Consider the following 15,635-nt stretch of genomic DNA (forward strand, 5'->3'; position numbering starts at 1 on the left):
ATGTACATTACAAAGTGCATTAATATGGCCATACAGAAGTGTATAGACCCACTTGCTGCCGCGGGACAACCCCTTTAAGGGGTAGGATTTTGTGAAAGGAGGTATTAACGACCATGAACATATACAAACTTGCATAATACATTTGTACATGTACAAATATGCTGTCAGTCACTATATTATTTAATTGGGGGAGTCTTTGCATTGGTGGTTTCTACTTCTCCTCTTGTGGTGGTAAAGATTATGCAGTTCTGTGCTAGTAACAGCCATATTATCAAAATTACTAGTTTATTGGACTATTCAAAGACTTCTGTAAACTTTTGATAAATGATGCCCTCCAGCAAGGCACTGGTTTACAGAACAATGCAGAATTGATGATCTGGGAGTAAATGTGGTGCTGGGGACCACTAACCCATTGTGGACCACGCTTGTCATTCCAAGATTTTGGTTACTATTACTGTGGGCTCCACAGTAGCAGCTATCAAGAAAATGTTATCTAATCTATTACGTTGCTCTAGAATGATGACTGTTTAATGTGGAGCAGCTTGTGGTTTGCCAGTAAGAGAGCTAATCTACAATTCTTAGAATACAATAGAAGGCCAATTATTATAGTGTTCTTATTGGGAACAAGGTTTTGTTATGGGATTGCTGTGATAAAAACGACTAAACCTCGGCGTCTGATTTCCATTTTAGCCACAGAACAGTATGCCGGATGTGATCATCTGGATGATTAGAGCAGAGAAAAGACTGGCATATGCCCGCGTCCCTGCCCACCAGATTCTCTTCTCATCCACCAGTGAAGAAGCCTGCGGAAAATACTGTGGGAAGACGCAGACTATCTTCCTGCAGGTAGGAAATGGTGAAGGAAGTAATGAAGTGTGCATCTTGTCTAATGCTACAATAGAACTACAAGCAATTACCATCTGGCATATTGTTTTATTGACTTGCATTTGTGTTAATGTACGATATATGGGTGTAAAATGGAGACTCCTTTTTTGAGATAACCTTATTCAATATTAAAAGGATTATTTGCTCAGGACAACTCTCATTTATATGTGGGAATCCAACACCAATGCCCTACACTTAAAGTATCTACAGCCAGGGGGCGTAGGCTCACAGCCTACGTTTGTCCAGGACCGTATGGTCCCTTTAAGTAGGAAACCTTCAATAAAGGTCACAATATTTGTACAACCCGTAAACTGCCTATTACAGGTTCTTGCTCCTTCAGGTATTGTGTCCATTAGTTAGATCCATAACATAGGTAATTTTGCAAGGTCCTTGTTTAACGATGGTCAACCGGTGTGTCGGGAGCATTACTGAAATGTCTTACTGTGCCATTTTCTCCTGTACCCTAGTACCCAATGGATAAGAATAATGGCACAAAGATTCCAGTTCAGTTACGTATCAACATGTGGCTGGGACTGTCGGCAGTTGAGAAGAAATTTAACAGCTATGCAGAAGGAACCTTTAGTGTGTTCGCCGAGATGGTAAGATTGACAAATTGCTTATATGGTTTCTATCTAAAAGTTAAAATGGACAGTATTTTAGTAAATTTGAAGTTAGAGAAATGTCAAGTTTGGTTCTGTTGTGGCAGCGATTTTAGAAGAAGTGATGACTGTCAGATTTGGATTAGCTTCTCGGAAGCTGATGACAAAACTGTCACTTGGCTGATTGAACATGGTGACAATATGACAGTTTAGAATCATGACTTTGGTTATTGCTGTAAAACTAATTTTACTAGTCTATTAGCAATTTTATTTGGAAAATCCTCTTTAAAGTGAATGTCCATGCTTCTACGCCACCAATTTTTTTTTTTTTTTTTTACTTTTAAACCTATGTTGAATCAGCAGAACAGCCCTCAAACCACAATAAAAATGTACTAAAAATGAATTTGCACAGAAGTTTGGACTTAAAGGGGTGTTCCAGAATTTCAGTGGTTGGAGGGGGTTCCCCCATAGAGTAGCCCAATTTTTGTTTAAAATGTATTTAATAAGGAGTGCTGGGAGTTAGGAGTCCTGGGTTATGAATAATTCTTGGTTGTCATTATTGGCTTTACTTGACCATTGTAGGCATGACACTCTACCCCCCCCCCCCCCCCACCCCCACCCACCCCCCTCTACTTGTTTTAAAGCTGATTGTATAATCCCTTTAGGGTGGTACTTTGTTTTGTTCTTTTTTTTTCTCCAAAATGATGTATCAAAACATCAGATTAATGCTTAGAATCCCAATCAGACATACAGTTTCTTCTTCTTTTAAATTTGCCATATGAAATGTTAGTCTTCCATTTTTTTGCAAGGCAACTTGAAAAGTCTAAATAACTGAGCCCGGATTATGTATCTGGTTTTCTATTTATATTTGGGTTTAGATCCCGGAATACTAGGTTAGTAGAATCAATGGAATCTGAGAAATTTAGGCCCAATCATTTGTATTTAAACCTTGAATAAGATTCCAATTCGGGTTAATTTCCATCCCATAGAAATAAAATATCTATAAAACGTTTGTAGAAAATGATTTGGAGGTCATTGATGCGTTCCTCAAATGCCCCCATATACAGATCAGCGTAACTAGGCTGACACAAGGTGGGTAGTGGCTTCTTTCGAGGCACTGACAGTTGGTGGCCACATTCTAATGCTGACGACATTTATTGTAACACAGCAATTTAGAACAGTCTTCAGATATATAAATGGTCTTTTGACCTGATTTGAAGTCTCCAATACAATAGACAATAGTCTCTTGACCAGGTTATAATCTTCGATAAAATGAGCAATAGTCCCTTGCAACAGTTGGCCATGCAGGCTTTGACTTACCAGATGTGGGGACTGTTCCTGAGGCCTCTGCAGCACTCCGGATTTGGGATCTAGACGGAAGAAGACTGCTCTCACCTTGTGCTGTTTGGGGTATTAATTGCTGAGTCTGGTGCAATCATGCCCGGGTACCAGATTGTAACGCAATTCTGTGGACGCTGAGTCTGGTACAGGATCTCTCCTGCCTTACTCAGCTTCCAGCTTGTACTTCCTACTCGTTGGTGTACGTTCGTGATTTATAAGGCGTGCCTCCATTACCAGCATCTGTCTCTCCCTCTGCATGACTATCCTCTTCCACCAGTCAAGTAATAACAAAACCAAACAGGCATATGAGGGTGACGCTACCGCCTTTGGCCACTAGAGGCCAGGCTAGTCCTACACATCAGCAAAGTAACCGTGCGTAATATGAAAAAAAAAAAGACTCGGGCCACATTTATAGTGCTATTAATGCGAGAAGGTGTTCCTCCCACCCCCCCCCCCCCTCCCCTTCCCTCTTTTAATGCAAATATCATTTGTTACACTTTTGACCAGTATGAAAACCAAGCCCTGATGTTCGGAAAATGGGGAACCACAGGTCTACTGAAACGTCCCAAGTTTTCTGATGTCACAGGAACAATCAAACTGAAAAGGGAGTTCTTCCTCCCACCTAAGGGCTGGCAGTGGGACGGAGATTTTGTTGTGGATCCTGAGAGGAGGTGAGTTATTCCATTGCTGCTAAGAAAGGATATGGTGGGGCTCTTTGTTGGATAGGTTATCAATATTGTAGTCATGGGAAAACCCTTCTAAGATATTGGAGTATAATCCTCTAGGAGTAAAGTGAGGAGTGCAGTAGAATAAGGCTGGGGCTACATGCAGACTTTTTGTAGCGTAACTTTACAGTAGTGTTTCCCAAACTCCAGTCTTCAGGGACCCAATCAGGTCATGTTTTCAGGATTTCCTATAGTAAGAACACCTGTGGCAATGTCTGAGGCACCGCCAATAATTACATCACCTGTGCAAAACTAAGGAAATCCTGAAAACTGGTTCCATAAAAATTACTTGGCCTCTCAAAGATTCATATGAAGCAGTTCCGTGGTGACTGCCTGTAGACCGATGGACGACATCTTTGCATATGCCACCAAACCTTCGCTTAGGGGGATGTGCTGGAAGATGGAGCTGTCATATGTTATGGTGTGATCTTGTAATCCATTGGAATTTATTAAAGGGTCTGTCTGAGACTTAAGATTGATGACCTCTCCTCTGGAAAGGTCATCAATGGTTGGTCGGCAGGACTCCGCCACTTGGAATCACTGCTGATTGACAAGACCACTATCGGTGTCCACAGCACTGGAAGCCGATAGTGCGGTCTGTATTGCAGTGGCCTGGTTTGTTACTACAGGAGTAGAGATGAGCGTGTATACTCGCTAAGGTTAACTACTCGAGCGAGTAGTGCCTTAGCCGAGTATCCTCCCGCTCGTCTGTAAAGACTCGGCTGCCGGCTCGGGTGACAGGTGAGTTGCGGCCGTGAGCAGGGGGGAGAGACTGAGAGATCTCCCCTCCGTTCCTCCCCGCCCCCGGCCGGCCCCCGAATCTTTAGAGACGAGCGGGAGGATACTCGGCTAAGGCACTACTCGCTCGAGTAGTTAGCCTTAGCGAGTATACTTGCTCATCTCTATACAGGAACCGTTCCCACTGAATTCAATGGGGGCTGGACCTGCAGTACTAAACCAGGCCACTGCAATGTTGACAGCGCTAATTGCAGGCCCAGCAACTAGTTGTTTGATTGTAAGCCTGAGCAGCAGACCCTTGCCAATTGGCTATGAATGATCTAACATGAAGGGAGGTCATAAATAGTAAAAAGTCTCTGACAACCCCTTTTAAAATCACACAAAGTTGTCATCTGAGAAACAATGTCACAGAGCAGTGTTGGATTTATCCCTCTTAAACTGGCTAGACTGTCGCTCCTGTGCTTTCATAAGAGCGATAGTCCTTTTATGTGAATGGAGGCGGAGCCGATGGGGATAGTTCCAGCCCCCCGCCACTATTGAAAGTAAACAGGAGTCTCTCAAACATCGAGCAGTTTCTGTTTGCACGGCCCGACTAGTCGCTTGCTTTTTAGTTCTGCTAAAATTCAAGCAACTCTGGCGGGGGGACAACATTCTTCTTCCAAAACTCCAACTATTTGTCTTCTCACTTCCCAGACTTCATTTTTTGGGGGGGAATTTGGGTTGTGTATATAGGAGACCTCCAAAATGTGACAGGCAGTCGTGTGAGGGATACAAAAATGTTTTTTGTTTTTCCACTTAAGCAAAAAGAAATGCGTATGAGGGTGAACATTATCTTTAAGGTTATATATTTGGGTCTGTATTCCATGGGGAAAAAGTTTTACCTTTTAATTTATGTATAAAATGTGATTTTCTTTTTTCACTTTAAATGAAAAATTTGGGCAAGGCATGGACCTCTTTCACCTTTCCATGGTGATTTTACATGCAGAATGCTGTCCTTCAGAAAGAATTGCTACCCGTAGGCTACTACACTGTAATGGCCCATTTACACGTAACAATATGCGCTCAAAATTCATTTAATATATCTGATCTATACTACCGGTTCAGAGAGGGGTGGGCCAAAACATAGTACACCTTTGTTTAAAAAATTGGACCAGGAACTACAAGACCCAGAACTATCTTAAAAAACTGGTGGATGGTTTGATCTCTAAGAAAGGCTATAACTAATGAGAGATGGAGGGAAACATTTTAAAATCATACATGGAGCGATTTTATGGTTTCAACATACCCTCACATCCCGGGAGCCCAACTAGACTGCAGGCGTCCCCTAGATGCTCACAACCAAAAACAGATTTTCTGCATGGAATCTGGCATTGGCCCCAAAATCAAAACACTCTGGACAGAAATTAAATCCTTGGTAGATGAACTTGCAGGAATTACTCTACCATTGAGCTTATGTATTTCACACTCTCCCTAGCCATATAAAAAATGCTAATTTAATACACACTATTCTTATTAGAGATGAGCGAGTATACTCGCTAAGGCACATTACTCGAGCGCGTAGTTACTTGAGCTGCGATCCAGCTGCGAAGTCTCAGTCTAAATGCTATGCATGAGTGCTGACTACCTTAGCAGTGACGTCGGCGCTCATGCAGTCTTTTAGCCTACTGTCATCCCGTGTAAAAGGCCCGTAAGTCAACTTATGACCCTAAAAAGTACCCTCAAACGTTACTCAGGTTATCCGGACGGGTTATCAGCCAAACCACAAACCTAAGTATTTGGGTTGACAATTTACATACAAGGTAGCCACTAGAGATGAGCGAGCGTACTCGGTTCGGGTGTTTTTGCACTCGAGCACCGCTTTTTCCGAGTAACTGACTACTCGGACGAAAAGATTCGGGGAGCGCCGGGGGTGAGCGGGGGGTTGCAGAGGGAGAGAGCTCCCCCCTGTTCCCCACTGCTACCCCCGCTCCACCACGCCCCCTCGCCCCCCGAATCTTTTCGTCAGAGTAGTCAGTTACTCGGAAAAAGCGGTGCTCGAGTGCAAAAACACCTGAACCGAGTACGCTCGCTCATCTCTAGTAGCCACCTATAAGTGGCAATAGAGCGAGCATTTTCCTATTGGCTTTAGATTTTGGGGGGGTTTTTTGCATGAAATCACTAGAAGTCAGCAGAGTATATGCTAGCTGGTACAGAATATTTCATCGATACTATACATCTAGTTTGTTACATATGACTTGTTGTATCGTGTCTACGGAGTCATTTCTGCTCTAATTCTGATTTATGCAGTGGTTCTTTTTTTTTTTTTTTTTAAATACAAAATGTTTTTTGGTTCATTTTGGATGTAAAATGACTTTTTATAGTATCCGTTGCTCCTACTGTGATGTGTAACATTCAGGCTTTAGATGTCGCAGTGAGCTTCTTCTGTGTTTTCCTGCAGCCTACTGACTGAAGCAGATGCCGGTCACAGCGAATTTACTGACGAAGTATTTCAGAATGAGAGCCGATACCCTGGTGGTGATTGGAAACAGTCTGATGAGCCGTACACTGATGTGGTGAGAAGTGATAGTATTTTATAGTGTAAATTGATATTATGAAAGGCAGCTGCCTGGACATGGGGAAACCTAGAAGAATAGTCCAACACAGAGTATTTCTATTTGAGCAGCTAATGAATATTCCAAGCGGAAGTGATTAGATGCATCGGTATTTATAACGAATGAGAAATTCTGCATTTTTAGTGCCGTCTTGCTTTTATTCCTGGTAACTAGTGCTTTTTCAAACTGCCCCAAATACAGTAAGTGCCCCCTAGTGGATGCGGCAGACGAACATAGACTTTTAGACTTATGACAAGTCCTCTGTATACACAAGATAAAGTTAATAACTTTTGACCAGTCTAAGGTTGACCCTTGAATAATGATTCATTTTTTTTTTCCCCCCCAGAATGGTGAGAAGAGTTGTTCTCCTGGGGAGTTTGACTGCCCATATGGTTGGGTGTGGGAAGACGACGCCTGGATCTATGATATTAATAGAGCTGTGGATGAGAAAGGTATGCTGTAGATTACTCTAGGGGTTAAACCACACTTGCTGTGTAAATCTGGTCATAAATCTGTTAAATGGGTATCATAAACATATTTGACCCTAACAGAAGGACAAAAATCCAACCAATGGTAGAAGAAAGTGCGACACTCACAGTATGTAAAATAGTTGCGAAGGCGACCCATAGATGATGGGAGGGGCCACCGGCAGCAGGTCTTGTACTGGGAGGGGCCTGTGGGATGGCGCTGGCTCTACAATATTCACAATAGGTGGACACCACAACATCAACTTTTGGGGTCAGTTAAGACAGCGGGGGTGAGTATTTCTCTAAAAGCCTGTCCAAGGCAAGTGGCACCACCTCTCACATGCTGGATTCCAACCTATACCTGGCATAGTAGGCTGGATTGCAGGCCTGGCACCATGCTCATATGGGCTTCCTGCAAGATACTCAAAACATGTGTGTTCTTTTTTTTAAGAAAACTTACAACTTAATTTATTAGCCTCCAGTAGTTGAAGGTAGAACAAAGCAACTGCAGCTGAACACGTGGTGGTGGTAGACAAAGGGTCTCCGAACAAGCCCCGTCTTGGCTCTGGTTTCAAAGTCAGAGGGGAAATTTTTGTGGATTAACTGCCCGATCCTTCCAGGAGGCATGGCCCAGATACCAGGATGTATCTTGGTGCTGTGCTAGGTGGCCTGGTATATTAACCAGTGCCATATTAACCATTAGGCAAATAAGGCACGTGCCTTAGGATCAGCCAAAAATCCAGGCCACAAAAAATAAAGTAAAAAAAAAAAAAATTATCAGGTGATGACAAGATGTGGAATTTTCTAAGTCGCACTCTGACAGTGTAAGTCTAGACGTTCATGTGCGCTCGTCCGTAAATTGAGAGTTGTCACATTAACCGAAGTATAACTGAAAATTACACTTATGTACAAAAGTAAATGTATAAATCCTATTAAATTTTATAAATGGAGAAAATGTAACTAATCAGGGGAACGCTCTTTTTTGCAATTAAAGAGTTAAAGATGTTAAATGATCAATGATGGGTCTGCAACCTCTTGGTATACTGGCACATCTTATAGTAATTACAGTACTGTAAAGAAAAATGGTGGTTCTGAATTTGTTTCGTCATAAATTTTTTGTTAAATTTTAATTTTCTTTTTTTTTTTTATCAGTGAGCCCCAAATATTTGTATTTTCAGGCCACTTATCAAAATGTGCCTTTAAGGCCAGCAGAGCCATAATCCAGCTCTGATATTAACCCAACTGGCAGCAGGCACTGTAAACTCTCCGCTGCTCTTCTACCTCCTCGACTTTACACGCCTTTTTATCAAGCATGCATAGTCCCCAGCATCTGCACACCCCACATGTCCAACTGCAGCCAATCAGAAATGATTGAACTCTGCCAATACAATTCTAGAAGGGAAATACCTCAGGTCGACCACTAGAAGTCAGACAAAACCCATAAATTCTCCATACAACCTAAAGAGTTACTTCACAACCTACTGTAGGGATTGCAGCATGACCCTCTTATAGTTCATTTCATTAGGGATACACAAGAAAGGGAGGTAATGATAAACAAGTGCAAATAAGGAAGATGACATAAATTACCCAGAGCAGCTTGCATGGCCTTATAAGTCTCCTCACTCACCTTCTAAGTGTCACCACACCCCTTTTGGGTGCTCTCCTTGGAGAGAGACTATGCCATACCCCTACCCACTCACCCCCTAGGGGTGTCCACACACTTTTTGGGTGCTCTCCCTAAGGAGACACGAAACCCATCTGGTAAGTAGAATAGCTGGCAGCAGCTATGCACTGCTTGGCCAGAAGAAGTTGCCAGGCTCTCTTCTATCTACCATTGGTGTGCATCTGGACTTGTCGTGGTTGTTGTGTACCACCAGATTTCTCAGACCCGTATATTCAATGTAACACTGAACCTAAGGGCAGTGGTGCCAACCCATCTCTTGTTATATGAAAAGGGCACAAGTTAAAAATATAAATCTGTTATTAGGCATTTAGCATTCTTTTCAGTGACCTTCATAGCTGCTGTCCTTTCTCCTTCCAGGTTGGGAATATGGAATCACAATTCCTCCAGACAACAAACCCAAATCCTGGGTGGCTGCTGAGAAAATGTACCACACTCACCGTCGGCGGAGACTAGTGAGGAAAAGGAAGAAGGATCCGACTATAACCTCTGCTGCTAGAAAGGTGAATGAATGCACATACACTGCATTTTACTTATCTCCCAGGACAGTGGTGGCGAACCTATGGCACGCATGTCTGAGGCGGTACGCAGAGCCCTCCCTACTGGCACGCGCCACCATCGGCCGCTCACCACTAATTAATACCGGCTGGGAGCATATTAACTTTTTCTTCCCCACTTCTGCCGCAATCAGCAATTCCCAGCAACCTGATTGGTTGTTCGGGTTGGCTGATTGATCAAACAACCAATCGGGTTGCTGGGAATTGCTGATTGCGGCAGAAGTGGGGAAGAAAAAGTTAATATGCGTGCCGGGACCATCGCCACCCAGAAGAGGAGATGAGATTCCAGAAGAAGGAAGGGATAAGTATGTGGGTCTCGGGAGGGGCCCCCTGTGGGGTGGCACTATTGGCGCTGGGGGCCTGCTGTGGGGTGGCACTATTGGCGCTGGGGAGGGTCACTAATATGGCTGAGGTGTGTTTACATGTGGTGGAAATGGACATGACTGTTTCAAAATGGACAGCGTACAGATTGTGACTGCTTTTTGGATGCAGAAATGCTGTAGAACTTGCCACAGAAAGTTCTGCTGAGGACATTTTGCAGCATTTCCGCATCCAAAAAGCAGTCATAATCTGCGCGCTGTTTATTTTGAAGCGGCCGTCTTTTTTAGAATGACGGGGGTAAAATCATACGTCGTGATGAGCCCCGCCCCCTGACATGTTGGCACTTTGCGGTAAATAAGTGGGTTTTGGGTTGCAGTTTGGGCACACTGTCTCTAAAGGTTCGCCATCGCTGTCCTAGGAGAGGTCTGACTCCTGTCCTTAGCTTGAAATACACAAGATACACCTGAGCAATTGTCAAGAGTTGTGCTGGCCGAGGACTTCTCAAAATACTAAAGTTATATCCACTAGAGGGAGCACTTGTCCTGCTTTTTGTATAGACTAGGAAGCATGAAATTCCCACTTTTTCAATAGTGGCAATTTTCAATATTGGAGAGCTGCAGTCTCTGCTCTTCATAAGCCCTGTTTGTCTTGTAGTATCCTTAAACAGAAGCAAAAAAGTGTGACAGGATTTGTAATGAGGTGTGTATTAATATGCTGTCATTCATGCTTCACAGACAATGCTTTCTCAAGAGGAACGTGAAGGCTGGGAATATGCTGCCCTCATTGGCTGGAAATTTCACTTAAAGGAACGCAGTTCCGATTCTTTCCGTCGAAGGCGCTGGAGGAGGAAAATGGCGCCTGCTGAGAGTATTGGTGCCTCTGCCATATTCAAACTGGAGGGAGCCCTTGTAAGTATGAACACACTGGTGCTGTAATTGCACATTGTAGTTTTCTAACAGGTAGTTGGTATACAAACGTGTGTGGGTGGTGTTAGATATATATTTATAATACAATGTGTGTATCTAATATACACTCCTTTTCAAAAGAAATTGAGCAGCTAGGAGAAGTTGTCAGAATTGAATGAAACTTTGTGTGATGGTAACTTGATAAAAGTGGTGTGCAATTTTTCAATACGGCCATCCAGCTTCTCACGATCCAATAAAGCGCCCCTCACAGACTCTGGTAACTGGGTGGGATCTCTTCTCTGCATCGTAGACGCATCTAGTGGTCAACAAACTCTGCACAAGCGGAAGATGAGGTCACTACACACAAAAAGCCTCTGAGAGGCTTTGATAGGCCAAGGGGGGGGGGGGGGGGATCCACTCTTAAGTCCTCCAGAGGCAAGACACTTCATCTAATCACAACACAACTCTCATCATTTACATATCTATCTAACTGCATGCTGAGTTTTGCAGCAAAGCAACAACTTCTAGGGGCTGGAAGTTTTATTTATTTTTGTTTTTTGGACACTGTATGCATATCTTAGCCTGACTTGGTGCTTCTTGCTAGCAAAAAAAAACAACTTTGCCTTCATATGTTTGCATTATGTAACTACAGATTATGCCTCACACTCCCTCATCACTAAAGCATCTGCAGGGTGAGCCATGGGAAAGTAGCCTGGCACAGCAGTCTAAAATAAAATGTGTTTTACTGCTGAGGTCCAATGAAAGCTACGCTGTGATTGGTTGCTATGGACAGTAAAGATTTTCTTTTAGACCGTTTTCATAACAGTGAGGTGCCAGGCTGATTTTCTGTGGCTGACCTTGTACAACAGACACATCTACAGTATATCCACACGGATAGATAATAGTCTAAAATGTAAATATGTCGCTTCTAATATATAGTTATAATGCAATGTTTGCATTCTGAATGTCTTCTCAATACTTTGACCACTAGGTGGCACTGCTTAGCTAATTTCTTTGGGTATACTGGGTGATTTTAGTTTATCATTCCTACTTTTACAAGTGTGAGTAACTAAGAAATAGTATATTGAAAATCTCATTGTATCCCCCAAAAACCCGTGTCTCTGGATGGTTTATATGTGAGAAATGCAGGCATTTAGTATATTGTGCTACCTGTTTGTAGGGTGCTGACACTAGTGGTGAAGATGAAGAGAAGAAGAGTTCCGAGAAGGGGAAGGAATCTGCAACCAATATCTTTGGAGCAAACACGCCCATTGTGTCTTGCACATTTGATCGTAAGTGGAGCTCTGTCTTCTATTTGGTTGTTTTTTTGTTTTTTTTTGCCGCATCTCCTATTTGTGCGCAAATTCACTGGTTAAACACTAAAATGGAAACGAATCCAGCCAATGGATCAAACCCAAAACCCACAGTGCCAATGCAATCTGTATCTACTACCCAAATTGTCAGCTATTGGCACGCTCCACCACGCGCATATTCACATATATGACTGTGTGGCCAGCCTAATTGCCAGGTCCGTAAACTCTGAAAATGCTGGTCTTAAGAAACGTCTCTTGTGTCAAACACTAGTTTTAATAAAACTTCCACTGGTGCAGCATGCGCCTTATATAGGAGGTAGTGCACAGCTGTTCGTGTATTATGCGCGTCTCAGCACCTCTGTGCGCAAATTCAGAGATTATATACCAGATGATTTCTGGCATTCATTTCTAGTATAATTTATGCCAGTGTAAATTATGCATTGATGTGCTGGTCTGGACAGTGACACCCCTCTGACAACCCATGCCCACTTTAAAAAAAAAAATGGCAGTCTGTGGCACACCACAAAAAAGTTGCAAATTCCCACTTGTGCAAAGATGTGGGATCTTTTTTCTTTTTTTTTTTTCTTTTAACCCCAGAAACTATCTAAAATCTCTAATTTAATGTCCCCCTACATGCAGTATTGTTTCCTTGATGGGTCCAGATCAGGGATCTATGGGGAAAATGAAGTAAGAATTGTAATTCAGCTTGGCAGATACTCATTTATACTGTTGGGTCAGTCATCCAATAACTTTTTAAATTGGTAGATGTAAATTTAAACTCCTCATAAAATACATCTTACATTGGAGGTTTCTTTCTTGTTTCGAAGGAGTCTTCAGTTATCATCTTCGCTGCTACCTCTATCAAGCTCGAAATCTCACCCCTATGGATAAAGACAGCTTCTCCGGTGAGTGTGATAATAGAAACCAATATCTGGGGCGTAGCTGTAAGCGGTGCAAATGGAAGAGTTGCACCCATGGGCTCTGAGCAAGTCTAAATGCCTCCCTGCCACATAAGAACATCCCAGGATTATAAAGGGGACATGGTAGGTTGGACAACTGTTAAAGATTTTGCAATAAGGCCCAGGAGGTTCAGGTTACGTCTCTCCAATATTATGTTTAATTTCAGATAGAGGAAGTGATAAACTACGATGACTGTTCTGTAAATTGTGAACCTTTCCTTAACCTCCTTTTATTCTGCCAGCTTTGGCCCCCTTTTTCTTCAACATATCCTTAAACTTCTAACAGTCTGGAAGGTGTTTTTTAATCATCTCTTGTCACTAATTTCTTGATAAGTTTCAATCCGCTGACCAAACTACTACTAGTTTTGGTCACATAAAATAGGACATTCTAAACTAGACAAGGGCTTCATATGGCAGAAGCTAGAACTTCCTAAAAACAGTCAATCTAAGTGTCTCCAACAGTTTTTGTTTGTTTTTTTGGGTTTTTTTTTTTTTTATTATGGGGCTAGTCATGACGTGAATGTGCTTAATTGGGATTTCTCAAAAACATTAACCCAAACTGTCTTTCATTTTAGACCCCTATGCACATGTTTCATTCCTTCACCGCAGTAAAACCACAGAGACCATTCACGCTACCCTGAACCCAACGTGGGACCAAACGCTAATCTTCAATGAAGTTGAAATCTACGGTGATCCACTAGCCGTAGCAGAGAACCCGCCTTATGTAGTTGTTGAAATATTTGACAGTGACCAAGTGGTGAGTGTTTTATTATGCTGATATAATATAAGGCTTTCTATTTGTTTTTGCCATGTAGGATTTACTGTTTGTCGCTTTTTTTTTTTTTAGGGAAAAGATGAATTTTTAGGCAGAAGTATGTGCTCACCTACAGTAAAGTTGAATCCTGGAATAGACATCACCCCAAAACTGCTATGGTATCCTGTGATGAATGCGGACAAAAAGTGTGGGGACATCCTGGTGGCAGCTGAACTTATTCTGCGTGACAAGGTCTTGTTGATATGAAAGCTTTGAAATGGAATATTTTCCTCATCCAACAAAGCCTGTATAGCTCCATACTAAGGAGGTGTGCAAGAGCCCTAATTTTTTAGGCCCAGTAGGATCAGAGGGTGCGCATGGAGATCTGGGTAAACATGTCCTATGGTAGAAAGAGGAGGATGTGGCGATTTTGTTAGGAGTCCACAGTGACTTTTAAAAGAAAAAAGCACTAAGAGTAGTTGGACAACTTTCTTTAATATCTAGCATTTCTCTTATATTTACCTCTCTGGTTGGTCAGGCGTTGATCACTCTTCCTATAAAGAACCCTTCCCTGTATTGATGGCAGATTTGTAGCACAGTCTTCCATCACCTGGGGCAAAGCTTCTGTTGACCATCATGAAGGTTGTGCGTGTTGTATGTGGAGCTTAATATAATGTTCATTCTTAGCATCGTGAGTGAGGATTTGTGGTTGTCACATCAGGTCTCTTGTTTATCTGATCAAATTAACCCTGTTAGAAGTAACTGACAGTTCCTCTTGATGTGTTAGATGTTTTTTTAGCAATGCAATAAATGTTTCAAATTTTTCTTTAGGATGGTTCAAACCTGCCAATACTGCCATCCCAGCGAGCTCCGAAACTATACATGGTACCACAAGGCATCCGACCAGTGGTCCAGCTCACTGCCGTCGAGGTAGGCATTTCTAGACTTCATCTGGATTTGGTAGGCATTTCTAGAGTTCATCTGGATTTTGGGTTCCTATGTAATACGGATATTGCATTTTAATTTCACGTTAGTGACTCATTACTGTCATCATTTATTGCCGAGTTCATTGATAAATCTCTCTCTCGCCTACACAAGATCCTTACATGGGGATTACGCAACATGAAGAGTTACCAAATGGCATCTGTTACATCACCTAGTCTCATCGTGGAGTGTGGTGGCGAAATTGTTCAGTCTGCTGTTATCAAGAACCTCAAGAAGACCCCTAACTTCTCAAGTTCTGTTCTCTTCATGAAAGTGGTAAGTCAGGAGATCCATGTACATGCACAGTAACCTTAACTATCCAACGTTTACTTTAATGTGTAATGTCATTGACAATATGTAGGAAACTTAGGTTGCAGAGTACAGTCCTTGTCTTTACCAACATGTGTAAAGGGGCTTTCCTGGCACAAATACTCTTGATGACCTATACTCAGGATAGGTCATTAATAGTCGATCACCCAGGGTCCGCGCCTCAGGTGCCTACTGTCAGCACTGTTATGCACAGGGGTCGGAGTCAAAGCCACTGCGCCGACACTTGTAACTGCAGATGCAGCTCTCCTTGAAATCAGAGCTACACCTGCAACCCCTTGCCCTGACCCAGTTTTGCTTTAAGGAGCAAGATTTAATTGAATATAATTGAGCATAGTGATGAATAATTGTCCTTTTTTTTTTTTTTTTTTTTGTGTGTGTAATATAATATATTGCAGCAATGTCCGTATAAGGGTGGAGTCGACAATGATGCATTGGTGCAATAAGTCCATAAAACTTCACTTTCATTGTAGATTCACATAACTGGG

At 42.4% G+C, this 15,635-nt stretch overlaps 1 protein-coding gene across 7 annotated transcripts in view; it reads left to right on the forward strand.

Annotated features, from left to right (window-relative positions):
* The window catches only part of MYOF (myoferlin), a 134,426-nt gene that overhangs the window by 85,562 nt on the left and 33,229 nt on the right, over positions 1–15,635 (forward strand). For all 7 annotated transcript variants that reach the window (XM_066600980.1, XM_066600981.1, XM_066600983.1 and 4 more), the window contains 13 exons: positions 691–846; positions 1,353–1,484; positions 3,333–3,496; positions 6,726–6,840; positions 7,226–7,331; positions 9,388–9,530; positions 10,640–10,813; positions 11,991–12,102; positions 12,951–13,028; positions 13,658–13,839; positions 13,930–14,088; positions 14,668–14,766; positions 14,935–15,096. In XM_066600980.1, coding sequence (XP_066457077.1) covers positions 691–846; positions 1,353–1,484; positions 3,333–3,496; positions 6,726–6,840; positions 7,226–7,331; positions 9,388–9,530; positions 10,640–10,813; positions 11,991–12,102; positions 12,951–13,028; positions 13,658–13,839; positions 13,930–14,088; positions 14,668–14,766; positions 14,935–15,096 — 1,782 coding nt within the window. The remainder of the gene's footprint in view (positions 1–690; positions 847–1,352; positions 1,485–3,332; positions 3,497–6,725; positions 6,841–7,225; positions 7,332–9,387; positions 9,531–10,639; positions 10,814–11,990; positions 12,103–12,950; positions 13,029–13,657; positions 13,840–13,929; positions 14,089–14,667; positions 14,767–14,934; positions 15,097–15,635) is intronic.

This window comes from Eleutherodactylus coqui, chromosome 4 (assembly GCF_035609145.1).
Source record: "Eleutherodactylus coqui strain aEleCoq1 chromosome 4, aEleCoq1.hap1, whole genome shotgun sequence".
NCBI classification, from domain to species: domain Eukaryota; kingdom Metazoa; phylum Chordata; class Amphibia; order Anura; family Eleutherodactylidae; genus Eleutherodactylus; species Eleutherodactylus coqui.